Consider the following 21,919-nt stretch of genomic DNA (forward strand, 5'->3'; position numbering starts at 1 on the left):
ATACAGCACCAGCATCGGCGAAAGGTTCTGGTCGTAAGAACAGTCTCCTAGCGACACCTCCTCCTTTACGGCAAATGGAATATGGCGGAGAGTGAGGAAAACCTAGACGGACTAGAGCTCAGCAAGGTATGATTTTTTTTTAAGTTGGCTAATATAACTGACAGTAGTGACCGAAGGGCTCGGACAGAACAGTGAAGTGTAGTGTGTTAATTCCTCTGAGCAATACGATTCGAACACTCAGTGAAAGGCTATCATACTTCCCAAGCTAGCACTTGCGGCTAGCTGTAGGCTAGCTGCCTAACTACCGTCAATAATGCAATGGTTAAGTGCAATATTTTTATTGCCCTGCGTCAGTGGTTCGATAGACTTGGCTGAGTAGACACCAACGACAGAGAAAACACGGCATGTGTCTTCCTCCGTCTGCTGCATCCTGTGATATCTTGGTAGTCGCTTTTGTCCATGAGTTGCCATGAGTTTACACACTTTGCAGCATCAACGCCCTGGCTGTCTTCAAACCTCGGGCTCTTGCTGCATTACGTCTATCATTAACATCGGCCATGTCGGTCAGTGTGAAAGAGAAACTGAGCTCAGCAGCAGCGATGGATTTGTTTCAGAAATGTTGTCTATCCAGTCTTATTATATCAACTCCAACAAATATGAAAACAATGTGATGCCTTGTGCAGTCTGAGTAACTACATTAAGAGTGTAGTACTGCAAAAGCACTGCACGCACCAGTACCATTGAATAATCATACTGAAGAACAGCTCACCAGATTACCGATGTCATATCCTTGTTCCTGTTGGTAAATAGGCTGTAGTCAACAGGATTTATGAAGGGCTTATCTATATCTATTTATCTATATCTAAATATGTATAAAGAGATCTCTTTTACACATTTGTAATTTAAATGATAATTTTACCTGGATGAATAAAAGATAAATATAAGTTAATTGTAAAAAACTCGTTGCACTTTATTCCTTGTGACAGGAATATACTTTCTGACTCAGAATGACTTCATATAATTCATGAGATTTGTTTGACAGACTAAAGGCCAGCAAATCTTTTACAGCAGTTTAAATACCGGAAGGCATTTTTTGGCAGAATCCTTTCTGTCAATACATTATATGATATTCTGACGAAACTATTACAGTGCCCAGAAGAATGAATGTTATTGTTATATGGTTATAGAAAATCAGAGAAAGATTATGCCTATAAATTTAGATTATTCTATGCTTTATCAGTTTTTTTCCTTGTGTCAAAATAAATTTAGAATAATAAAGTGTAGGAAGGTGTAGTGAGTCAGTAACCATGAAAAGAGCAATATAATTGTGTACAGAATTATGTGTTTTATTAATATCAGTGTTTTTATTTATTTTTTCAGTTTTTAGCTTGAGTCTTTGTATGTATGTTGAAAAAAATCAATCTGTCCCCTATGAATGTTTGTTCTTGTGTAGTTGACAAGTAGTAGGCAAACAATCACATCACTGGAAGCACACAGCAGGAAAGCAATGCAAATAAAAAAGTAGAAGCAGTATGTTTAATGTCAATTTCAATATAATTTCAATATAAAGCTTATTTTAAATGCCTAAATGGTTGCACTCCCTGACTGCTGAATTACTTTTAAAACGAAAACTTGAGCTTTTGCTTTCACTGTCAACTGTAAAAAGAAGAAAAATTTGAGACTATTTTTCCACATATATAAAAAAGTTTAAGAAAGCTGACCAATTGACATCTCGCGTTAGTCCATTCATTTTAAATGAAGTCATCTGTCTGATATGGAAATTTGCACATTTCCAGTCTATTCCATCCTTCTGAAGTCTGGAATGATTAGTTAAACCACTGTAAATAATTCCTCTCAGGAACAGTTATGTTTAGTCCACTTCAGTTTGTCTTCAGAGTAATGATAATGCAACTGCTGTTGACAAACGGAAATATAATTCTACCCTTCATGTGAATTAAACAAACCGTTTTATCTCATGTGCAACTCGAACGGCTCCTCGTGGCGCTCTCCTGTTTGCATACGGTCTACTTTATGATTGGGCTGAAGGCCAAGCAGAAGAACAGATTAATCACACAGCACAAGGTTATTTATACTATGCTGTTTATTTAGATTTGTAGGCTAATGTAGAGTCTACAGTTGCATTACAAATCGAGGACTGAAAAAATTAGTCATCAATTACTAAATATGGATTAATCTAGATCTAACCTTTTTTTTTTATTTTTTATTTTTATCGGCACTTAACATGGTGTGCACTTCTGCCTTCATGAAGAAGTCAGGATCCTCAGAAGAAAGATTTGTTTTTTTGGGCATAATGCATTACTAAAAGGAAACATTTATCTGCACATCGTTACTATGGCGAGTTCATGCAGATTTGTGTTAGAAGGTAGAAAGCAAGGATGTAAAGCTCTTCTCTTTTGTCTCACAGGAATGGCAGGAGGCAGCAGACAGCAGAGCAGCACTGCTCTCCTACTTGAAGGAGCAGGTGCCTCAGATCTTCTGCCTAAAAGACTCCAGCCCTCAGGAAGAGGAGGAGCTCATGCAGAGCCGTCTCCTGCACCCTCTGGAGTGTTTCCTTTTTGGAGAGGATCCTCAAGAGGGTTTGGAAAAGCTCAAGGAGGGGAGTACCTCGTCCCACCTCTGTGGACGTGTGTTTAAAGAGGGCGAAACGGTCTACTCCTGCAGGTCTGAACAGCTCTTCTAAATCCCTGTAATTACTAAGTTTCTACAGGAAAGCTGTGGTAAAATATTCAATTTTATGGGGTCTGAATTAAAATAGGCACTATAGATGTTTATATCAAAGTAAATGACTAAAAGCGAGAACACTTGGCAAGCAGCTTAGTTTATATCAAACTCATTTTACATTTTGGGTCACATAGAACTTTCTTTGATCTGAAATGGACCGGACCAAATAAAGACCCCCTTTTTATTGGTATAAAGAAGTTTAATTACACATTTAATCCCCAGATTATCATTATCATTAGTAAAAGCTATAAAACGAAGTTGTCCAGTGGGCCGGATTGGTTTGTTTGCCTGGCCGATTTTGGCCCCTGTGCCTTACAGTGGGGCAAAAAAGTATTTAGTCAGCCACCGATTGTGCAAGTTCCCCCACTTAAAATGATGACAGAGGTCAGTAATTTGCACCAGAGGTACACTTCAACTGTGAGAGACAGAATGTGAAAAAAAAATCCATGAATCCACATGGTAGGATTTGTAAAGAATTTATTCGTAAATCAGGGTGGAAAATAAGTATTTGGTCACCTCAAACAAGGAAAATCTCTGGCTCTCACAGACCTGTAACGTCTTCTGTAAGAAGCTTTTCTGTCCCCCACTCGTTACCTGTATGAATGGCACCTGTTTGAACTCATCATCTGTATAAAAGACACCTGTCCACAGCCTCAAACAGTCAGACTCCAAACGCCGCCATGGCCAAGACCAAAGAGCTTTCGAAGGACACCAGGAAAAGTATTGTAGACCTGCACCAGACTGGGAAGAGTGAATCTACAATAGGCAAGCAGCTTGGTGTGAAAAAATCAACTGTGGGAGCAATCATCAGAAAATGGAAGACATACAAGACCACTGATAATCTCCCTCGATCTGGGGCTCCACGCAAGATCTCATCCCGTGGGGTCAAAATGATCATGAGAACGGTGAGCAAAGATCCCAGAACCACACGGGGGGACCTGGTGAATGACCTGCAGAGAGCTGGGACCAAAGTAACAAAGGTCACCATCAGTAACACACTACAACGGCAGGGAATCAAATCCCGCAGTGCCAGACGTGTTCCGCTGCTGAAGCCAGTGCATGTCCAGGCCCGTCTGAAGTTTGCCAGAGAGCACATGGATGATACAGCAGAGGATTGGGAGAATGTCATGTGGTCAGATGAAACCAAAGTAGAACTTTTTGGTATAAACTCAACTCGTCGTGTTTGGAGGAAGAAGAATACTGAGTTGCATCCCAAGAACACCATACCTACTGTGAAGCATGGGGGTGGAAACATCATGCTATGGGGCTGTTTTTCTGCCAAGGGGACAGGACGACTGATCCGTGTTAAGGACAGAATGAATGGGGCCATGTATCGTGAGATTTTGAGCCAAAACCTCCTTCCATCAGTGAGAACTTTGAAGATGAAACGAGGCTGGGTCTTCCAACATGACAATGATCCAAAACACACCGCCCGGGCAACAAAGGAGTGGCTCCGTAAGAAGCATTTGAAAGTCCTGGAGTGGCCTAGCCAGTCTCCAGACCTCAACCCCATAGAAAATCTGTGGCGGGAGTTGAAAGTCCGTGTTGCTCGGTGACAGCCCCAAAACATCACTGCTCTCGAGAAGATCTGCATGGAGGAATGGGCCAAAATACCAGCTACTGTGTGTGCAAACCTGGTAAAGACCTATAGTAAACGTTTGACCTCTGTTATTGCCAACAAAGGTTATGTTACAAAGTATTGAGTTGTATTTTTGTTATTGACCAAATACTTATTTTCCACCCTGATTTACGAATAAATTCTTTACAAATCCTACCATGTGGATTCATGTTTTTTTTTTTCACATTCTGTCTCTCACAGTTGAAGTGTACCTCTGGTGCAAATTACTGACCTCTGTCATCATTTTAGGTGGGGGAACTTGCACAATCGGTGGCTGACTAAATACTTTTTTGCCCCACTGTATGTTTGACACACCTGACCTAGAGTATAGCACTCTTTAGTGTTAGACTTTTGTTTTTCTGCCAAGTAAAAAAATACATGTCTTCCACTTCTTGCAGGGATTGTGCGATAGATCCCACTTGTGTCCTGTGCATGGACTGCTTCCAGGATAGTGTTCACAAAAGCCATCGCTACAAGGTTGGTGTTAGTATAAATGTTTATATTTTTAATGGATTCCAGCAGTTTTTAGTGGACGGTGTCTGTACCAACCTTTGAATGAATGGAAGTCACTCATCCCTGGAGTTCTAATCTGTAACAGGACTCCCTCCCCCTTTTCTTACTACTGTTTCCATGCTTTGTCATTGTCAGTCACCACTCTTAAGTGATTCACTTCTCTGCACAGTGTGCACAGTGTGCAATCCTATTTCTATCTATACCCTTTCTAAATTATAGGATATCGTCTTTGATCTTTGTCATATATGTTGGAACCTCAGTGTTGCATAACTAAAGGACATGTTTAAAGAAATTGCAATTGCGTGTGTCTGTTAATCACATGCACTCATCACTGATATGCTTTTTTTTCCAGATGCATGCATCATCAGGCGGGGGGTTCTGTGATTGTGGAGATGTAGAAGCCTGGAAGATTGGCCCTTATTGCTCCAAACATGACCCAGGGGCAGCCAATGCCATGGTAACGGTGAGTTGCGTAATACAGCAGAAAGAAGGAAGTGGAGGAGGGGTGGGTGTACTTGTCCCATTCTGTGTCAGTGACCCCAGAATGCTTATTTTCCCATCTTAGTGCTGGTTGCTGCTCTCTTGGTGGTAGGTTTGACTCTGTGAATTAAAAAGAAAAAAAAGTTACCGGGAAAATCATCTAAAATATAAATTTAAGAGATGTTAAATTGAAACTAGTGGAAAACAGCAGTGGGTGAGTCTAGTTAAGAGCAGCCTTTAATTCTGCACAACTGTTTGGAGATTTATTCAGTTCACAGCGTCTCCTACAAAAGGCTGCTGATTTTGCTGGCAGCTGTTGTTTGTCAGGCCTTTCTTTGCTGATCACAGCGTTTGTGCTTACCGTCATGCTCAGGGGCTTTGAGTAGACATACTGTTTGACAGCACTGCGCTTTTTCTTTCTTCCGTAAACAGCAGGTGCTTCTCCTCGCAGAAACGCGCATCCCTGGCCTCGATCTGGCTGGGTGCTTTGTGCTCTTTACATCAGATCTGAACCTGTGCTCAACAAATCACATTACCATAGCAGCACATCTGCTTTGGACATGAAAACTAGAGATGGACCGATCCGATATTACGTATCGGTATCGGTCCGATACTGACCTAAATTACTGGATCGGATATCGGAGAAAAATAAAAAATGTAATCCGATCCATTAAATATCACGAAAGCACCTCACAAAACTTGCAACACGCCGTAACTCACCTCAGAACGTTAGCACGTCGGAGCAGTGTGCATCACGTGATAGAGCGGCTGTGGCATGCGGGACCTGTGGTGGTCTGGATAGCATTTGGAGCTTTGCTAGCAACCCGGCATTTCATCTCCGACAAAGTTATCCCCGAGAGAAGTAAAGCAAGTGTGTAAGTCCATCTCTGAATGTTTGTAAAGCATTCCCGCGTTAAGCTTAACAAGCGACTGCCTCTCGCTCTCCGGCTGCTACTTCAATCGTGAAACTGCTTAAATGATCAGCTGATCGGCTTTTCTGTGGCGAGTCCGTCTCTCTGGTTTGTTTTTGGTCCACTTTGCACCAGAAAGAGGAAACCAGCGGCTGAACAACAGCAGCACGTTTAAGCTTGATAAGCTGTTGTTAGAATTTATTAAATATTACTTTCTACACCAGGATCTTTTTCTATGTAGCTGACGGCTGGTAACTGTGCAGGGGCGGATCTAGCAAAGTTTAGCCAGGGGGGCCGATAGGGCATTAACTGGGAAAAGGGGGCACAAAGACATACTTTTCTTTCTTATTCTCATTTAAAATGTCGAGCTTTTAATAAATAATTATCTGACACCCAAAGTTTTAATTTGATGTAAAATGAATAGAAGTCCATTACTGTATATAGTGACTATTAAGTCTAATATATACCCTAGTAAGCTATAGTACTTTTTCCTTTGGGAAGGTACCATCTGTGCAGTCTGCAATTCTGTTGAAGAAAGATGTTGAATCTATTTAATATTTCTTGAAAAATAATTTATTTCTGTGCATTTTTTTCACACTGCATCAAATTAAGGTTGATTACGTCGATTAAGCATCATGAGGTGGAGCGTGAGGGGTGGTTCCCTATTTTTTATTTATTTATTTTTGTTGTTGCTGGGAGTTGGAACCCTATTAGTTAGGTTGCTTAATATTTACGCTAAGTACTCTTTAAAATACCAGAATAGGGAGGATGGTGTAGGTCTAAGTTTATTAGATTGATCAGTATTGCTGAACTATGAAATATTTTTTTTGTATACAGGTATAACAGAATAGCTTTAGTGTAGTTGTTGTTTTAAACTTGAGTATGAACTTGCAGACTTGCAAAATGCAGCAAGATATTTTAAAAAACAGTTTTGTTGATTAAAAAACACTATAACGGATTCATATCGGTATCGGCAGATATCCAAATTTATGATATCGGTATCGGTATCGGACATAAAAAAGTGGTATCGTGCCATCTCTAATGAAAACCTTGTGTTCTTTTCCATCCAGATCTCTTGTTGGTTAGATTACAGTAGATTCTAGTGTTTGCTCTCACACAGTGATGTAACGTCAAGATAAACTCACTGTATCGTTTGTTTGGTTAGCGTATTAGACATTGGACATTTGGAGGAAATGCTGTGCTGCTATGTGAAATGTTTGTCCTCAGGGGATTTGATATTAATGTTACCAGACCAGCTGCTTGCTTGGCTTTAATTAAGACAAATATTTAGACCATACCCAGTAAGACACAGGAAATGAGGAATTAATAATGGTTATTCCATGTCATGTTCACTTTTGTTTGTGTGAAGTTATTGTTTGTTTTTGTTCTCTGCCACTGTCAGTGTTGACCTGTAAAATGATGCATTTTTACTATAGTTACACATCTCTGCAATGTGCCAAATTTTTTTAATTGTTTAAATTAAGATGTGAATTTTTGAATCCTCCGTTATGCTTTTTCATTTTGGGTAGGATGATTGCGTGCTGGACCTGGAGTTATACGGACGTGCCGAGAAGCTGTTCCGGATATTGCTGCACTATGTCACAGATTTTTTGGTGTGGGAGGAGAACTTTGAGCTGCCAGCTGAACTTCAGCCTCGGTACAACCTGTCAAGTTTCCAAAATATAATCTGAACTTCAAAGACTCTGCTTAAGTTTGACAGAGTATTTCTTCATCCATACAGGATTAAAGACAATACATATTACTGTGTTCTCTACAACGATGAGCATCACTCGTACGACCATGTGATCTACACCCTGCAGCGGTCGGTTAACTGTGATCTAGCTGAAGCACAGACACACACAACGCTCATTGATAAAGAGGTATTTCTTTAGGTTGTTTACCTGAAAGGTTTAATTTAAATGACTGTGAATTTAAATGGAGGCACTTGATATAATTATTGTCAACTGTTGGACGCAGGGTCGGCGGGCAGTAAAGAGAGGAAGCCTTACCTCCTGCCAGCAAGCGCAAGAACGTATCAGGGTAAACACGATCCCACTGCTAAGCTTGGGAATATGTTATCGCTTTTCAGTTTTGCATTTCATAAATATTTTCTCTGTTGTTTTGCAGGCAAACTCAGTGCAAATTTCCCAGCAGCCACTGCGTGTGGAGATCCTTCACTCAGTAGTAATGGCTCATCAAACTTTTGCTCTGCACCTCGGCTCCTGGTTGCAGAAAATAATAAGTTACTCAGGTAATCTACATCACACAAACTTGTTAGCGTTACTTTTTAAATGTGTCTTTTTAGTCAGAATATGTACACCCGACGCCTGATTTATGCCTCGGTGGGAAATCTACGCTGTAACGTACATACACCTCCCAAGAACCTGCAACTCTTACGATTGTCCTGTTCAGCACAGTCAATTCCTCCAGTGCATTTCCAGCTACTTTTGTGCTGCGTTTTTTGAATTCATCAGTGAGAGAATAGCAATCATCTCCTCAGTTTAAGGGTAAATAGTCATAGCATCAGATATAATAATCATAGCATCATATATAAGGTTTCACAAATGTAACCACCTTCCTGGAATTAGAATGCTGAAATGATCAGAATGGACGATCAGAGTTAGGGAATGTACAGAGAAGTGGAAAAACTAGAACACTGACCACAACAAAGAGCGGGGACCCAGGAGGAAAAACATCCCAGCATTTAATTTTTATTTATTTATTTCTATTTGCTGGCTCTGTACATAAAACACCGGGACATGACTACACAGTAATTAACATGCATTGTACCAGGACAAGCATAAATGTCGGCAACAGTGGAGACCACTCACGTACATTATGTCCTAGATCTGCAAAGATTGCTCGCAGATGTCTAAATAGGTCTTTTTCAACATGGCCATTTTGGCTTGTCATAGCAGGGTAACACACAAGTGTCACAGATAAATTAATTACAGTCTGTTTACTGTGTCACAGCCAGTGCAGTGGGTGCACATGAAAAACACACGTGGCCTGGCCAGTTTAACGGGAACAGGGCCATGATTCATGTTATCAGAAACAGCTGTGTTTACCCTGTGCTGACACATGAAAACTGCCTGTTGTACATGTACAGCTGTATGACTGGTAATCTGTTTTGTGCAGTGGGTTTCAGGCAAGCCTTCTGTCAGGTGGCGCTACAGCCAGACGTGGACAGAGATCGACCTTGCCTCATTAGCAGACTCATGTTGCATGATGCCAGGATGTTCAAAGGTAAGCAGGCCTCAGCCCACACTAATTAATGGACTTTAGGAGGTGTTCTTATTAAAAAAAGAAAAAATATTAAACAGGTTATTCATCAACAATGCCTTTTAAGTGTTATGCCACTGTATTTGTTGTGCTGTCATATATTCCATTCAAGCTCCTGCAGCCTCTCACACTTACCAGTCACTTACAGATGATGCTATTTATGGTTTAATTTGCAGACAGTAGTGTAGAGCTTGAGCCTGAGCCTCACTATGATTCTGTTGAACACATTTTTTTTCTTATTTCCTCCAGGAGCTCGCAAGATAGTGCACGAGCTGATTTTCTGCAGCATGCTAATGGATACTGAATGCAAGAGGCTTTTTGCGATTGAGTTTACAAAGGTAAGTAAAACATTTTAAAATGTAAACTGTTTTGCATTTTTTTTCCCATTCCACTAATATGTTCCTCATCATTGTCTCTTCAGCACTATAAGCAGCTGCAGAAGGACTTCATCAATGATGACCATGAGAGGAATATATCCATCACAGCTCTGTCTGTTCAGATCTTCACTGTTCCCACACTAGTGAGTGTTGTTTCAATGCCAGAAGTCATATGATACTGCATGTAAATATAGTACACATCCTTTTTAAACACACCAATTAAATATTCACGTTTCCGGTGGAAAAAAAAAAGTGAACCTTTAGTAACCTTTGTTTAGCCTTTGTTTAGCAGGAATGATTTCAAGGATTAACACTGGCAAACATCCATATGTGTGTGATATATGCTGAAAATGGCTCTCTGCAGGTTGTTCTAAAGTATCTGTTTTCATTCAGTTTCATTTATATAGCGCCAAATCAAACAACAGCACCTTTATATTGTACTGTTCAGACCCAACAATGTTACAGAGAAACCCCAACAGTCAGACAACTCGTGATGGTTCAGTGTGAGGGGAGGAAGAGAGAAAGAAGAGGGAGATGGGTTAGAGACACACAAATTGGATTTAGGTCTGGCTCTAAATCCAAATTGTGGTCGACTTATCAGATGTAACCACAGTAGTCCCTACTCTAGCCATTAAATCAGATATGAATCTCCTGTTCCAACACATCCCAAAGATTGAGGTCTGGAGACTGAGGAGGCCATTTAAGTTTGGTGAAGTTGGACAAATCAGTTTGATATGTGCCCTTACATGCACTTTTCCATTTCTGTATCTTGTCATAGTGGTTTAAGTGTTGGATGCCATGTATGTATGTGTAATTAAAATATTGAACAGTATGTGTTGTAACCCTTAACCTATATTCCATGCTTTCTTTTACATTTGTGTTCTTCCAATAGGCCAGACAGCTGATCGAAGAGTGCAATGTGATTAAGGTGATAGTTGATACCGTCATGGAACTGCTTCGCGAACATCTAGATGATAACAATCGCTTCGTCTTCCTGGGCTACAACTCAGACAAGTTTTCACGCATCCAAGTCATCTTCCACGACCTCAGGTGATTAAAGAAGGCAACACCTTGTTCTTTATACCTTGCTGTTTATGGCCTTTTATGTAAGATGTCACTAATCTTTGCCACACAGGTATATTCTGATCAGTAAACCCTCAATATGGACCGAAGAGCTTCGGGGGCAGTTCTTGAAGGGGTTCAGAGTCTTTCTTGGTCTTCTTAAATGCATGCAGGTACAAATGGTCCTCACACTGTGTCATTTTGTAAATATATGCAATGTCTGTCTTTAAATATGTATCATGTAATATTGGTAGTGTTACATTACTTTAAGACAACTAGACACTCTGGATATTTAATGAATCCTTCGCTTTCTACACCAGGGTATGGAGGAGGTGAAGCGACAGCTTGGCCAACACATTGCTGTGGAGCCAGAATGGGAAGCTGGCTTTACTTTGCAGATTCAGCTCCGCCATATTCTTGCTATGTTTCAGGACTGGTGTTCCTCTGATGTGAGTTTTCTTGAAGCATAACTGTGATATCTTTAAATTTTTAATCTGCTTATGTGGAGGAGAGCGAACGTTGTACTCACTTATTGCCTTTGTCTTCCCTCTTAGGATGAGATTTTGCTGCTTGCATTTAAGGAGTGCCACACAGTTCTGAAGCAGTGCAATAACCAGCCCTTCCACAGGGACGCCACTGATTACTATATGTGCAAACACATCCTCCATGCCCGTCCATATAAAGTCTCACGGGAGCCTGTCAGCATACATCTGCCCATCTCCAGACTATTGGCTGGTAGGAGAAGTAGTATTTAAGACTTGCAGTGATTTTTTTTTGTATGCTGTGGACTTACTCATGTGTACATTGTGATTCATAGGCTTGTATGTACTCCTGTGTGGAACTGGCGCAATTGAGCGCCTGGAAAATCCTGTAAGTGACATGAGAAAATGTGATGATTTGTAGTCTTAGTGACAGCTGATAGGTGAGGTACTGCTGCTCCTCATGCGTTGTTTGTTAGAGATCGAAGTCTTTCTGTCATTACAGGCAACCTATGATTTCACAGAGCTGGCAGAGCATCCTCTGCGCTGCTTTGTGCTGGCTGCACAGGTCTCGGCTGAAATGTGGCGGAGAAATGGGCTTTCGCTGGTGAGCCAGGTACACTAGAGCCTTTGGACGCACAGTGCTTTTTTATTTTCTGTTGTCTTTCTTCTCCACCTAATAAATACTTTCACATAAACAGGTGTACTACTACCAGGATGTAAAGTGCAGGGACGAGATGTACGATAAGGATATAGTCATGCTTCAGGTTGGTGTCAGTCGGGCATTAACACTTCTTTAATGCCAGTTTTTAATGTTTGAAATGCAAACGGCGTGATGATGTCATACGTCCCTCATCATTTCTATTACAGATAGCTGCTTCCAAAATGGACCCCAACCACTTCCTCATTCTGGTCTTGTTGAGATTTGAGCTCTTTGATTATTTTAATAGAAGTTGTTCAAGCAAAGACCAGGCAAGCTCCACATGAATAATCATCCAGTAAAAAAACGTCGTGCCACCAAACGTGTTAATGAAACGCAGCTTCTTTTACAGGACGAGTTGACGCAGTGGAACCGTTTAACAGAAGAGATGCTCTACCTGCTGATCGCCATCATTGGTAAACTGTCAAAAGTCTCCTGATCAAATTGAGATATTTCTTAATTCAGTTAAAAAACCTAAAAAAGTATCTGAACAGTGCTGTCTCTTCAGGTGAGCGCTATGTCCCCGGGATCAGTCAGTTGACCAAAGAGGATGTGACAATGAGGGAGGTTATCCACCTGCTGTGCATTGAGCCCATGGCTCATAGTAGCCTGGTCAAAGCCCTGCCAGAGAACGTATGCTTCAAAAAGATTCATTTCTGAATTATATGTTTCATTTTGTGGTGTTTAGTTGGGAGGATAAATGACAAAGGTGATGTTTTTTCTTTCTAGGAAAGCCATGAAACAGGCTTGGAGACAGTTATCACCAAAGTTGCCACTTTTAAGTATGTAAACCCCCAGAAAACAGATTGAGTTTTGCCTTAATAGTAAATTTCACGAGTTCGTAATCTCTGTGTTCGGTTTTTGCTTTTAGAAAACCAGGAGTGTCGGGACATGGGTTATACGAAGTGAAAAAAGAACATCTAGTAGAGTTCAACCCATTCTTCTACCATTACTCAAGATCCCAGCATAGCAAGGTAGACCAGCGCCTTCAATTAAATTGACAGTGTCTGTTGACTATATTTGGTTAATTGGTTATATTACACTTCTTTCAGGCAGAAGAGTCTCAGAAGAAAAGGAGAGCTCAGGAGGGCAATGATAAAGGTGACTGACCCTCCACTCTGTCACCAAATGTCTCTGGAGATTGGTTGGTAATTTCATCGGCTCTAATAACATTGCCCCCGCTTGTGTCTGTGCTCAGCTCTTCGTCCGCCGGTGCCCCCAGCCTTTTGTTCAGACTTTTCTTATATAGTGCAACTCCTCTGCTGTGACATAATGGTCCACATCCTGAGAAACGTCCTGCAGAGAGCTGCAGAAGACCGGCCAACACACTGGACGGAAGCCATGATCCAGAGGGTACAAATTACATTTTCCCTCCCGAGATCTACCCTATTTCTCAATACAAATGTAGCAACAAAATTAACTCCTTTATCACACAGGCGCTGCACCTGATTGGCCAGGCATTGCTAGAAGAGAAATCACAGCTTGAGGATGTCACTGCGGAGGAAGTGACCTTTGATTTCAGCCTAAAGGCTCGTTGTGAGTGGAAAAATGAGCTTTGTTGTCTCTTTGAAATCGTGTAATTACTTTTTGAGAAGTAAAATCCCTGTTCCTCTTTTTCAGTAATGGGTGCAGAACATGGCAAGTCAGTGTTCCTCTTGTTGTCCAAGATTAAGACTTTGCCTTCTCTGGAAGCGCAAAAAGACATGATTAAATGGGTTCTACAGGTAGGCTATTCACTTACTATTCATTAAAGATATTGTTACATAATGTTAAATCAGTAGTTATCATGTTTCAGGACAGGACAGTTTTATAATTTTATAACACTGTTTTTCTTCTAGATGTTTGAGGTTGTCAAGTGCCTTAGAGAGAACTCCAGTCCAACAGTGTCCATGAGCATGGAAACAGCCAAGCCAGAAGAGGTAAACTAAAACTTAAGTGACTTAAAATATATCTTTGAGTTAAATCATTCTGACTTCTGGTTTTGTTGATCCAGAGTGCTCAGGACAAAGAAAAAGCAGAGCGGAAAAGGAAGGCAGAGGCGGCTAAGCTCCACCGACAGAAGATAATGGCCCAGATGTCAGCAATGCAAAAGAACTTTATTGAGTCAAATAAGATGCTGTATGACAACATGCCTGAAAGTGGAACACAGGGAGAAACTGTAGCGTCCACTGGGGAGTGAGTACAGCCTTTCCATAACACCTCGTAGTTGTATTTCAATGACTTAAAAGTGAGGGTTTAAACGAAATAATTTTCACCTAATGTAGTTTGATTTATTTCTCCAGCTGTGCCACGGAGCAGAGGGAGCTATGCGTAGCTGTTGGGCCTCACCGAGGGTCCACTCCGGCTGACAGGGAGGTACTGACCTGCATTCTTTGCCAGGAGGAGCAGGAGGTGATGGCTCAGGCTCCAGCCATGGGACTCGCTGCTTGTGTCCAGAGGTCCACAGTGCTGACACAGTGCAGAGGAAAGATACCAAGCAGCAGAGCAGATGGTCAGGCTCCATTCACTGATCATATTATTTTACTTTGTGAGATTCAGATTTAACTTATACGTTGTCTTGTGGTTATCACTTAAAGGGCCGGGAACATCATATCCCCTCTTTATGTCTCCGGATCTGGCTGTGGGGACCCACACTGGCAGCTGCGGACATGTCATGCATGCCACGTGTTGGCAAAAGTAAGTCACTAGGGAACAAATTTGACTAATTTTGCCTCTTAACTAAAGTTCGGTGTAACTCACGTACAGGTGTCATTTCCTCTTTTTTAACAGATACTATGAGGCAGTCCAAAATACAACCAGGAACCGGCTCCATGCTGAATTGATCATTGATCTGGAGAATGGAGAGTACTTGTGCCCCTTGTGCAAGTCTCTGTGCAATACTGTGGTACCTCTGATCCCATTAGAACCCCTCACATTTGACTAGTAAGCCCATCCTCTTACTCCCAGCCAGTCTGCAGTGCTTTGATTATCTGTGCAAATGTAAAGAAGTCATTTGCATGTTTGTTTTCTGTGTGTAGTGAAAACGCAGCGATAATTGGAGAGCATTTGACGCTGCCTCGTTGGATCCAGATCCTCTCTGCTAGGATTAAAGGACTCCAGTCAATCGCTCAGGATAATGGTAAGAATAGAACCCAGAATACAGTTATCGCACACTATACTGGTTTGTAGTGTCACACATGTAAAACTGATCCACCAATGAACAAAAGTCCACATTTCGATGTGTAACACCTGCCATATTCACATGTGAGTAAGATGTTGATATGCTCTTAGTGTGTTGATGTGAACCAGAGTAATAGGAAAAATTGGCTTTATTTGGTGAGGAGTTGAATGCTTGCAGGAAAACAGCTGCAGAAGGTGTTTTAATTTGCACACAGTCTGGATTTTACTAGAAGCCACTACGGAGTAGTCTTGGCTTGCATACGTTTTTCTTGTTATTCGTGAACCTCTAATAACACACCACACAGTGCAACCGATGATTGTTCTCTCCTGCTTTTTTTCTTGCAGACCGTAACACAGAAGGCAGTAGTAGTAATGGTAGCACTGGGCTGTGTGGCGAGGGCCAACCAGACTTTAGATCTATTCTGAGCTATGGAGTGCAAGAATCGTGAGTGCACCTCTCTCTGCCTTTATTACCTCTGCCAAGGAGGTTTTGCTTTTGGTAGCTTTTGTGTGCATGCAAGTGCGTCACTCTTTCTGTCTGTAAACACTTAGCTCAAATCAATTCTTATAAAGCTGTTAAAAATCCATTAAAATTTGTCTTCTATTCACCAATATGACATATGACCTTTGACCTGTCCTCCAAGGTGAATAGATTGATCCATACAAATTATGTCAAGTATATGTCAAATGGGTTTGAACAGTATAAGTAACAGAAACGTGCACTTTGCACATAAAGTAAAGTTTAAAATGGTGCGCTTGTTATTTTCTTTTCTAAATTTTGTGCTGTTTGTTGTTTCTAGGAGAAAGTTTTCAGACAGCATTACAGAGATGCTGGTTGTGTGCGCCACCACAGTCCACAGGGTTGGACTGAAGACTGCGCCCAATGAGCTGTGCCCCCGTGTTTCCATTATGGCCTGGAACACATGTGCCTTCACTATTCAGGCCATAGGTACTGCATCTGTTGGCTTTTGTCACTCCTTTCCTTTGCATGTATTCATGTGCGCAGGTCTTAAAATTGCAAATCTTCACAGAAAACATACTGGAGCAGGAGGGCAAGCCGCTATTTGGGTCCTTACAGAACAGACAGGTACTCAGTAGTGAACAATTGATGTAGTTCTTTTAGTGTAGGGGGTTTCTGTGAAAGTTGTGTGAAATGCTTCTCTTTTAGCTTGCAGGCATGAAGGCCATTGTTCAGTTTTCAGCAACGCAGGGACTTAAGAGCTCTCAGGCAGTCATCCAAAGGCACTTCACTGATATGTTGGGAGGTATGTGGTCATCAGAGAAACTTCAGGCTGGTTAGACTTGTGACTGTGTAGTTTAACTGTCCTTTCTCTCTTCTCAGTCTTGTTACCAGTCATGAGCAGAAAGAACACACCTTCTCTTCTAGAGGTGGATTTGTTCCATCTTCTGGTAGGTGTCTCTGAAAGAAACTGCTCTTACATATTAGTCTGAGCAAATGCTTCATGCTAATACATTAGATTAATACAATAAATGTATTATGTTAAGTGCAATAAAAACAGATTCCAATTGAAAATGAACATGAACTCCAGAAGATGTAAGACTGTAAAGAGGAAACATGATGGTGGAGATTTTATTTTCTGTTGATTGAGAAACTATAGACAACCCTCTGAATTTTTACTAAAATTGAAGAGATTATGTCTTTAAGAAACAGGTGTGTGATGGTTTTATAACGCTTGGATGTTTTGTCAGGTTGGATTGGTGCTATCGATACCCTCGCTTTATCAAGAGGAGACTGTAGACTTACAGCCATCTGCTGTCAGCGCTGCATACAATCACCTGCATATCTTGCATTTGGTGACCATGGCTCATGTGCTGCAGATCCTCTTGTCTTCTGCAGGTACAAAATCACAGACCCCCGCCCCCAAAATAATGTGATCTAATAACACCACTGTTAGCTACCACTTAGGGAGCTAGCCAGTAGTAAGAGATAATTGGAGTGATTATGATGATTAAATAATTGGTTTGTTTGTGCAGACGTCCCTGCAGCAGGGGATGGACAGGAGACGAAGGAGGAGAGAGCAGCAGCAGAGTTGTACTCTGCAGTGTCACAACACACGGGAAGGTGAGTGTTTTTCAAACACCTGCTTAAAGCACATTAGCATGATTGTATTTTTCCATACATATTTTTTATGGACATCAAAAAAAGAAAAAACTTTGACAGCCACTAAACTTAAGCAAAAACGAATCTCCTTTCTTAATGCTAATTTATAATTTAAATGTCTGCTATTAGTCACAAAAATGCATTTGTGGCAGGTGTCAGGAGGTTTTGATGTATTGGACAGTAAGACCGTCAGAGTTGGATAAATATTTTTAACTCATAATTTGACAAGAATGGCTATTACCTGTTTATAATGGGAACAAATACTTAGTTTCAGCCTTTTTCATGGTGAATTCTCAGATATTTGACAGCTTATTTTGTGGTTTTCTCATCAGGCTCCTTCCAGATGTTTCTGGCAGCTCTTTAGTAGAAAGAGTGAAGACAGGAATTGCACCATTCTTGCGTTGTGCTGCTCTCTTTTTCAATTGCCTTACAGGAGTACCTCCTCCAGAGGAGCTTTTTAGCATTTCTGGTAGGTTTCAGTGTAGTAGTGTCAGAATTTTATTGCATTTTGGAATTCAGAAGAGGAAGTTTTGTGCATTCATGCTGACATTTTATGTCTTGTGCAGTTGATTCTCAAGAACAGATGGAGGCACTATGCAGTTACCTGGCACTACCCTCCAATGTGTTTCAGCTTTTCCACGATCACAGAGAAACTGTTAGTCCACTGCTTCAGAGGTCGGAGAAAACACTATTGCATCTTACACTAGTTCCCAGTGAAGTCAGTAGTTTTGTAACTTATTATTTCTTGTTATTTCTTAGGTGGTGTGGGAGCCCAGTTGTAACCAAAGCCCTGAAAGGCAAAATCCAGACAGTCAGGTAGACTTTGGGTCTTTTATTATTTCAACATAGATTTTAGTTTTATTGAAACCCTACAGTTGGCCAATAAACTCACTCTTTCAACAGATACCCCAGGAAAAGGAATCGATTGATTGAACTTCCTGAAGATTACAGTACTCTCCTCAATCAAGCCAGCTATTTCAAGTAAGTAAGGAGTCCTCTCATTTGACATCTTCTAGTTCTCTTCTGTCCATCCTTTCTCACTCGTCTGCATCATGTCCTCAGGTGTCCAAAATCCACCGATGATGAGAGGAAGCATCCGACTTTATGTCTCTTTTGTGGGGCTATGCTGTGCTCTCAGAGCTCCTGTTGTCTCAGTCAGCTGGAAGGGGAGGACGTGGGGGCTTGCACTGCCCACGCTGCGACCTGTGGAGCAGGAGTGGGGATGTTCCTCAGGTTAATCAGTCACACGGCACATTTTACATTAGTAGAATTGTATTTCAAGCCCAGAATTAGTTTGTCTTTTGGGTTTACTTTTTTTTTTTTTCTAACTGAATCACATTTTGTTTAATGATAACAGGATAAGAGAGTGTGAAATTGTGCTGATGGCCAGTCGGACTCGAGGGAGCACGTATCCCGCTCCGTACTTGGATGATTATGGGGAGACTGATCCTCATCTTGGGTAAGAACCTATTCAGTTTATTTGTAGTATTACTTCTGTATTTTTAGACTTAAACTCTACTATATAATACAGACTGGAGGATGTACTCAAGGTCAGCTGTTTGGCTTTGTCAGACAATTTTTACAGCTTGTGCCATCTATGAAAAGGTAGATGGATGATGTTGCTCGTAGGGGCAATGTACAGCAATACTGTGGCTAATGTAATTGAAACTTTGGTGTCACTTGTAGACTTGAATGTTGAAGCTAAAACTGTTGCCATTGTAGACTACAAAAATGCATTTATTTGAGCTTTGTTGCAGATCTCAAATTCATAATTATGTGCTGATCAAAACTTGATCGCACAGTGATAGCACATTCTCACAGTAGACCCCGATGAGCAACTTGCAGTTCAAGCCCAACACCTGGGCAGCTTTAACCTATAATACTACCTTCATGCACTTTCAGATTTGCATAAGCATTAAGTTTTTTTTATGACATAAAGAAGTGGTTTACACAGCTACGAAGTATGACTACATTTTTTTTGTCATACCAGTGAAATACTGGGTTTGAGAAACCCTTGAATGCATTTGTTTCTCTGTGTTTTAGACGGGGTAATCCGTTGCACCTTTGCCCAGAGCGTTACAGGAAGCTAAACCAGCTGTGGCAGCAGCACTGCATCCTGGAAGAAATCGCCCGCAGCCTGGAGGTGGTCAACGTTATGTTTGCTTTTGAGTGGCAGATGTTGTGATGACTGCTCCAGCTGTGTGACCGGCCGATACCGAGCACGGCCCCTGTGCTCCCAAGACACATGCACGCACACGACACACACAAGCAATCAACCCAAACCCTTCTGTAATCAGAAAAGCCTGTTTCATCATAAATGAGTCACCTTTGGAATCCAGAGAGAGTGGGGGGGGGCAGTCAAAATGGATAGAGGGTGATTGTTGTTGATTAATCCCAAGTCGCCTTGTTTCAGTTTGATTGTCTGCTGTGAGGATGAGTTTCTCCCAGAGTAATGTTATTTGCAAAGAAGCTCATTCAAATAAAGAAGAGCATCAGACACACACTAACACGTTTCTGTTATCACTTCATGTGTTTTTTTTCTTAATGATGCTGTGAATTTTCTGCGTTCTCTCTCTTTGTGTTAGAACTTATGATTTGTGATAAGTTATAATTGTTCAAAGATGTGGTTTCCAAGCACATTCATGTGGAAAACTTTAGCCTTTTTCGGAGATCCTATCCATTTTTGCCTTTGACCCTTTATTATGTAGAATTCCTCAAATAATTAAACCTTAACCTACTGACACCTTTACTTATAAATAGACACATGTATAATGGGCAAAACGTATATAGAATAAACATCATTTTCAAGATTGCTTCAAACAGATTGAGTATTCTCAGAAAAGTATACGGGAATCTGTCTCAGTGACTTCCTCATATCCTGTCCTTAGATGCACCAGTTTTCTGAATTTCAGCCATTCTTATAGTTACATAACTCTCACATCTGTGCTTACTTACCTTCAGAATTGTGAAATTAATTATATAGAGGGAATTCAAATACAATATGATATTGCAAGATTGCTTTTAGAAAAAAAGTTTTATTAAGCTTTATTAAGCTTGTAATCAAAAATAATTGGATGACCTGTTGTGCGACACATTGTCAACCTTTATCATTTGATGTTGACTCTACATTATCTGAGTTTTAGTTGTCAATGATCAATTGCAGTGTTTTATTTAAGAGGAAAAAAATCTTTTTTTAAATCCCAGTGTATGGTTTCAGGTACTCCATTTTATTTCTGTCATTTCACTTAGCAAATGTGTGAATATATAATTTCTTCCTTTTTTGTTGTTGTGTTGTTTGACTTCATGATTTCCAAGCTGTGGAAATAAAGACACAAGACAATCTGTAGGTAGTCTGTTCCATAGCTCTGAATGGGGTTTAAAAACAACAACAGACCCAACAACAGTAGTGTCCAAGATTAGAATAAATCATTGTAAAAAGGAATGTGCTCTCGATTAAAGTTAACTGCTTTAAACGGTTATTCTGAAGTTGCACTCGAACTGTTCATTCTTTTAAGAAAAGGACAACAAAAACGTATTCTTGCTATAATAAGTGACTTCCCAGTTTTGTTGTTGGAGAAAGGAAGGAAGAGCAGATCACATCAGCAAGGCTTCTTTTCAGAATTCAAAGTCCTCAAGTGGACAGTTTATTGTCAAACTTTTTGTAGCTCATCCCAGCAAAGTTTATATTTGAGCATTAAAACCTGGTGACATTGCTGAGGCACGAGAGAATCGTAGCAGTGGCTTAAATATTCTAAAATTAAAAAAAAGTAGTTAAGAATTTCTCATGGATTTCTGTCTGCTGAGCTACTTATGTGAAAACAAAGTACTGTTTAATATTCGCTATCCTTGTAACAACTTTGCTAATGCAGTTAGGCAACTCAGGGAAAAGGGCACACAAAAGATCCAATATTGGTACTACTAGTCTAAACACAAACTAGTCACTACAGATCTTTAATTGTGAAATGTAATTTGTGAGCTTTCGCTTTTCTTGCTGTAAATCAAACTTCTGAGTGGGTTTTCTGGCATGCTCAGATGAAATCATGGGAAACAAGAACAGGTGCTTGAACTTCTAACCCATAGTTGTCTTCATCAAATAATAAATATAAGTACATTTTGATTCCAGTGTTGCAACTGACGGGTGTACAGAGTCTTTTTTTTGCAAAAACCACATGTTACACAGGCAACAGATGTCATTTGTAAACAGTAGATTAAAGCACAAGTAATCTTACAGAAAAATAATAGAAATGTATGCAGACTGGTGACAAATTAAAGGAATTTAAAGTGAGGAAATGTGGTGGCTTTGTTATACTGAGGAGAACATGGATTAATTTGGGTGGAAATTATGTCACCAGGCCTCTATCAATTTTTTTATATGACCATCATATGATCATCGAAACACAAATTGACTTGACTTAAATTATGGTGTTGATATTAAAATTCTATCATTTAGGGTTCATATATATTTTCCACAAAC

General features: G+C 40.5%; 1 protein-coding gene across 1 annotated transcript; it reads left to right on the plus strand.

Annotated features, from left to right (window-relative positions):
• The first annotated feature begins 49 nt into the window (after positions 1–49).
• ubr1 (ubiquitin protein ligase E3 component n-recognin 1) lies at positions 50–21,562 on the plus strand. Its single transcript, XM_085442515.1, has 47 exons — positions 50–126; positions 2,426–2,682; positions 4,759–4,837; positions 5,226–5,336; positions 7,794–7,921; positions 8,006–8,144; positions 8,242–8,304; positions 8,392–8,515; positions 9,403–9,510; positions 9,796–9,884; positions 9,968–10,066; positions 10,816–10,973; positions 11,059–11,158; positions 11,306–11,434; positions 11,540–11,720; positions 11,803–11,855; positions 11,970–12,080; positions 12,166–12,231; positions 12,335–12,436; positions 12,517–12,580; positions 12,673–12,797; positions 12,894–12,946; positions 13,036–13,138; positions 13,217–13,265; positions 13,363–13,517; positions 13,601–13,700; positions 13,785–13,888; positions 14,003–14,083; positions 14,158–14,339; positions 14,447–14,655; positions 14,741–14,840; positions 14,934–15,086; positions 15,182–15,282; positions 15,669–15,768; positions 16,124–16,272; positions 16,355–16,410; positions 16,492–16,588; positions 16,666–16,733; positions 17,034–17,181; positions 17,319–17,406; positions 17,778–17,914; positions 18,012–18,120; positions 18,205–18,261; positions 18,349–18,426; positions 18,508–18,678; positions 18,803–18,904; positions 19,489–21,562. Exons 1-47 carry the CDS (start codon positions 82–84, stop codon positions 19,628–19,630), a joined length of 5,223 nt encoding a protein of 1,740 aa, XP_085298641.1. The 5' UTR covers positions 50–81; the 3' UTR covers positions 19,631–21,562.
• The last annotated feature ends 357 nt before the right edge of the window (positions 21,563–21,919 follow it).

Source organism: Copadichromis virginalis, linkage group LG19 (genome assembly GCF_057382275.1).
Source record: "Copadichromis virginalis isolate Kocher_CV1m ecotype Utaka linkage group LG19, C_Virginalis_male_GT1.1, whole genome shotgun sequence".
NCBI classification, from domain to species: domain Eukaryota; kingdom Metazoa; phylum Chordata; class Actinopteri; order Cichliformes; family Cichlidae; genus Copadichromis; species Copadichromis virginalis.

Excerpts from the sequence above, each read along its gene's own strand:
- ubr1 (XM_085442515.1), top strand. The coding sequence starts at position 82 with ATGGCGGAGAGTGAGGAAAACCTAGACGGACTAGAGCTCAGCAAG. Across the intron at positions 12,232-12,334 it reads AGGATATAGTCATGCTTCAG|ATAGCTGCTTCCAAAATGGA; the intron begins GTTGGTGTCAGT and ends TTTCTATTACAG. Across the intron at positions 18,905-19,488 it reads GAGACTGATCCTCATCTTGG|ACGGGGTAATCCGTTGCACC; the intron begins GTAAGAACCTAT and ends TCTGTGTTTTAG.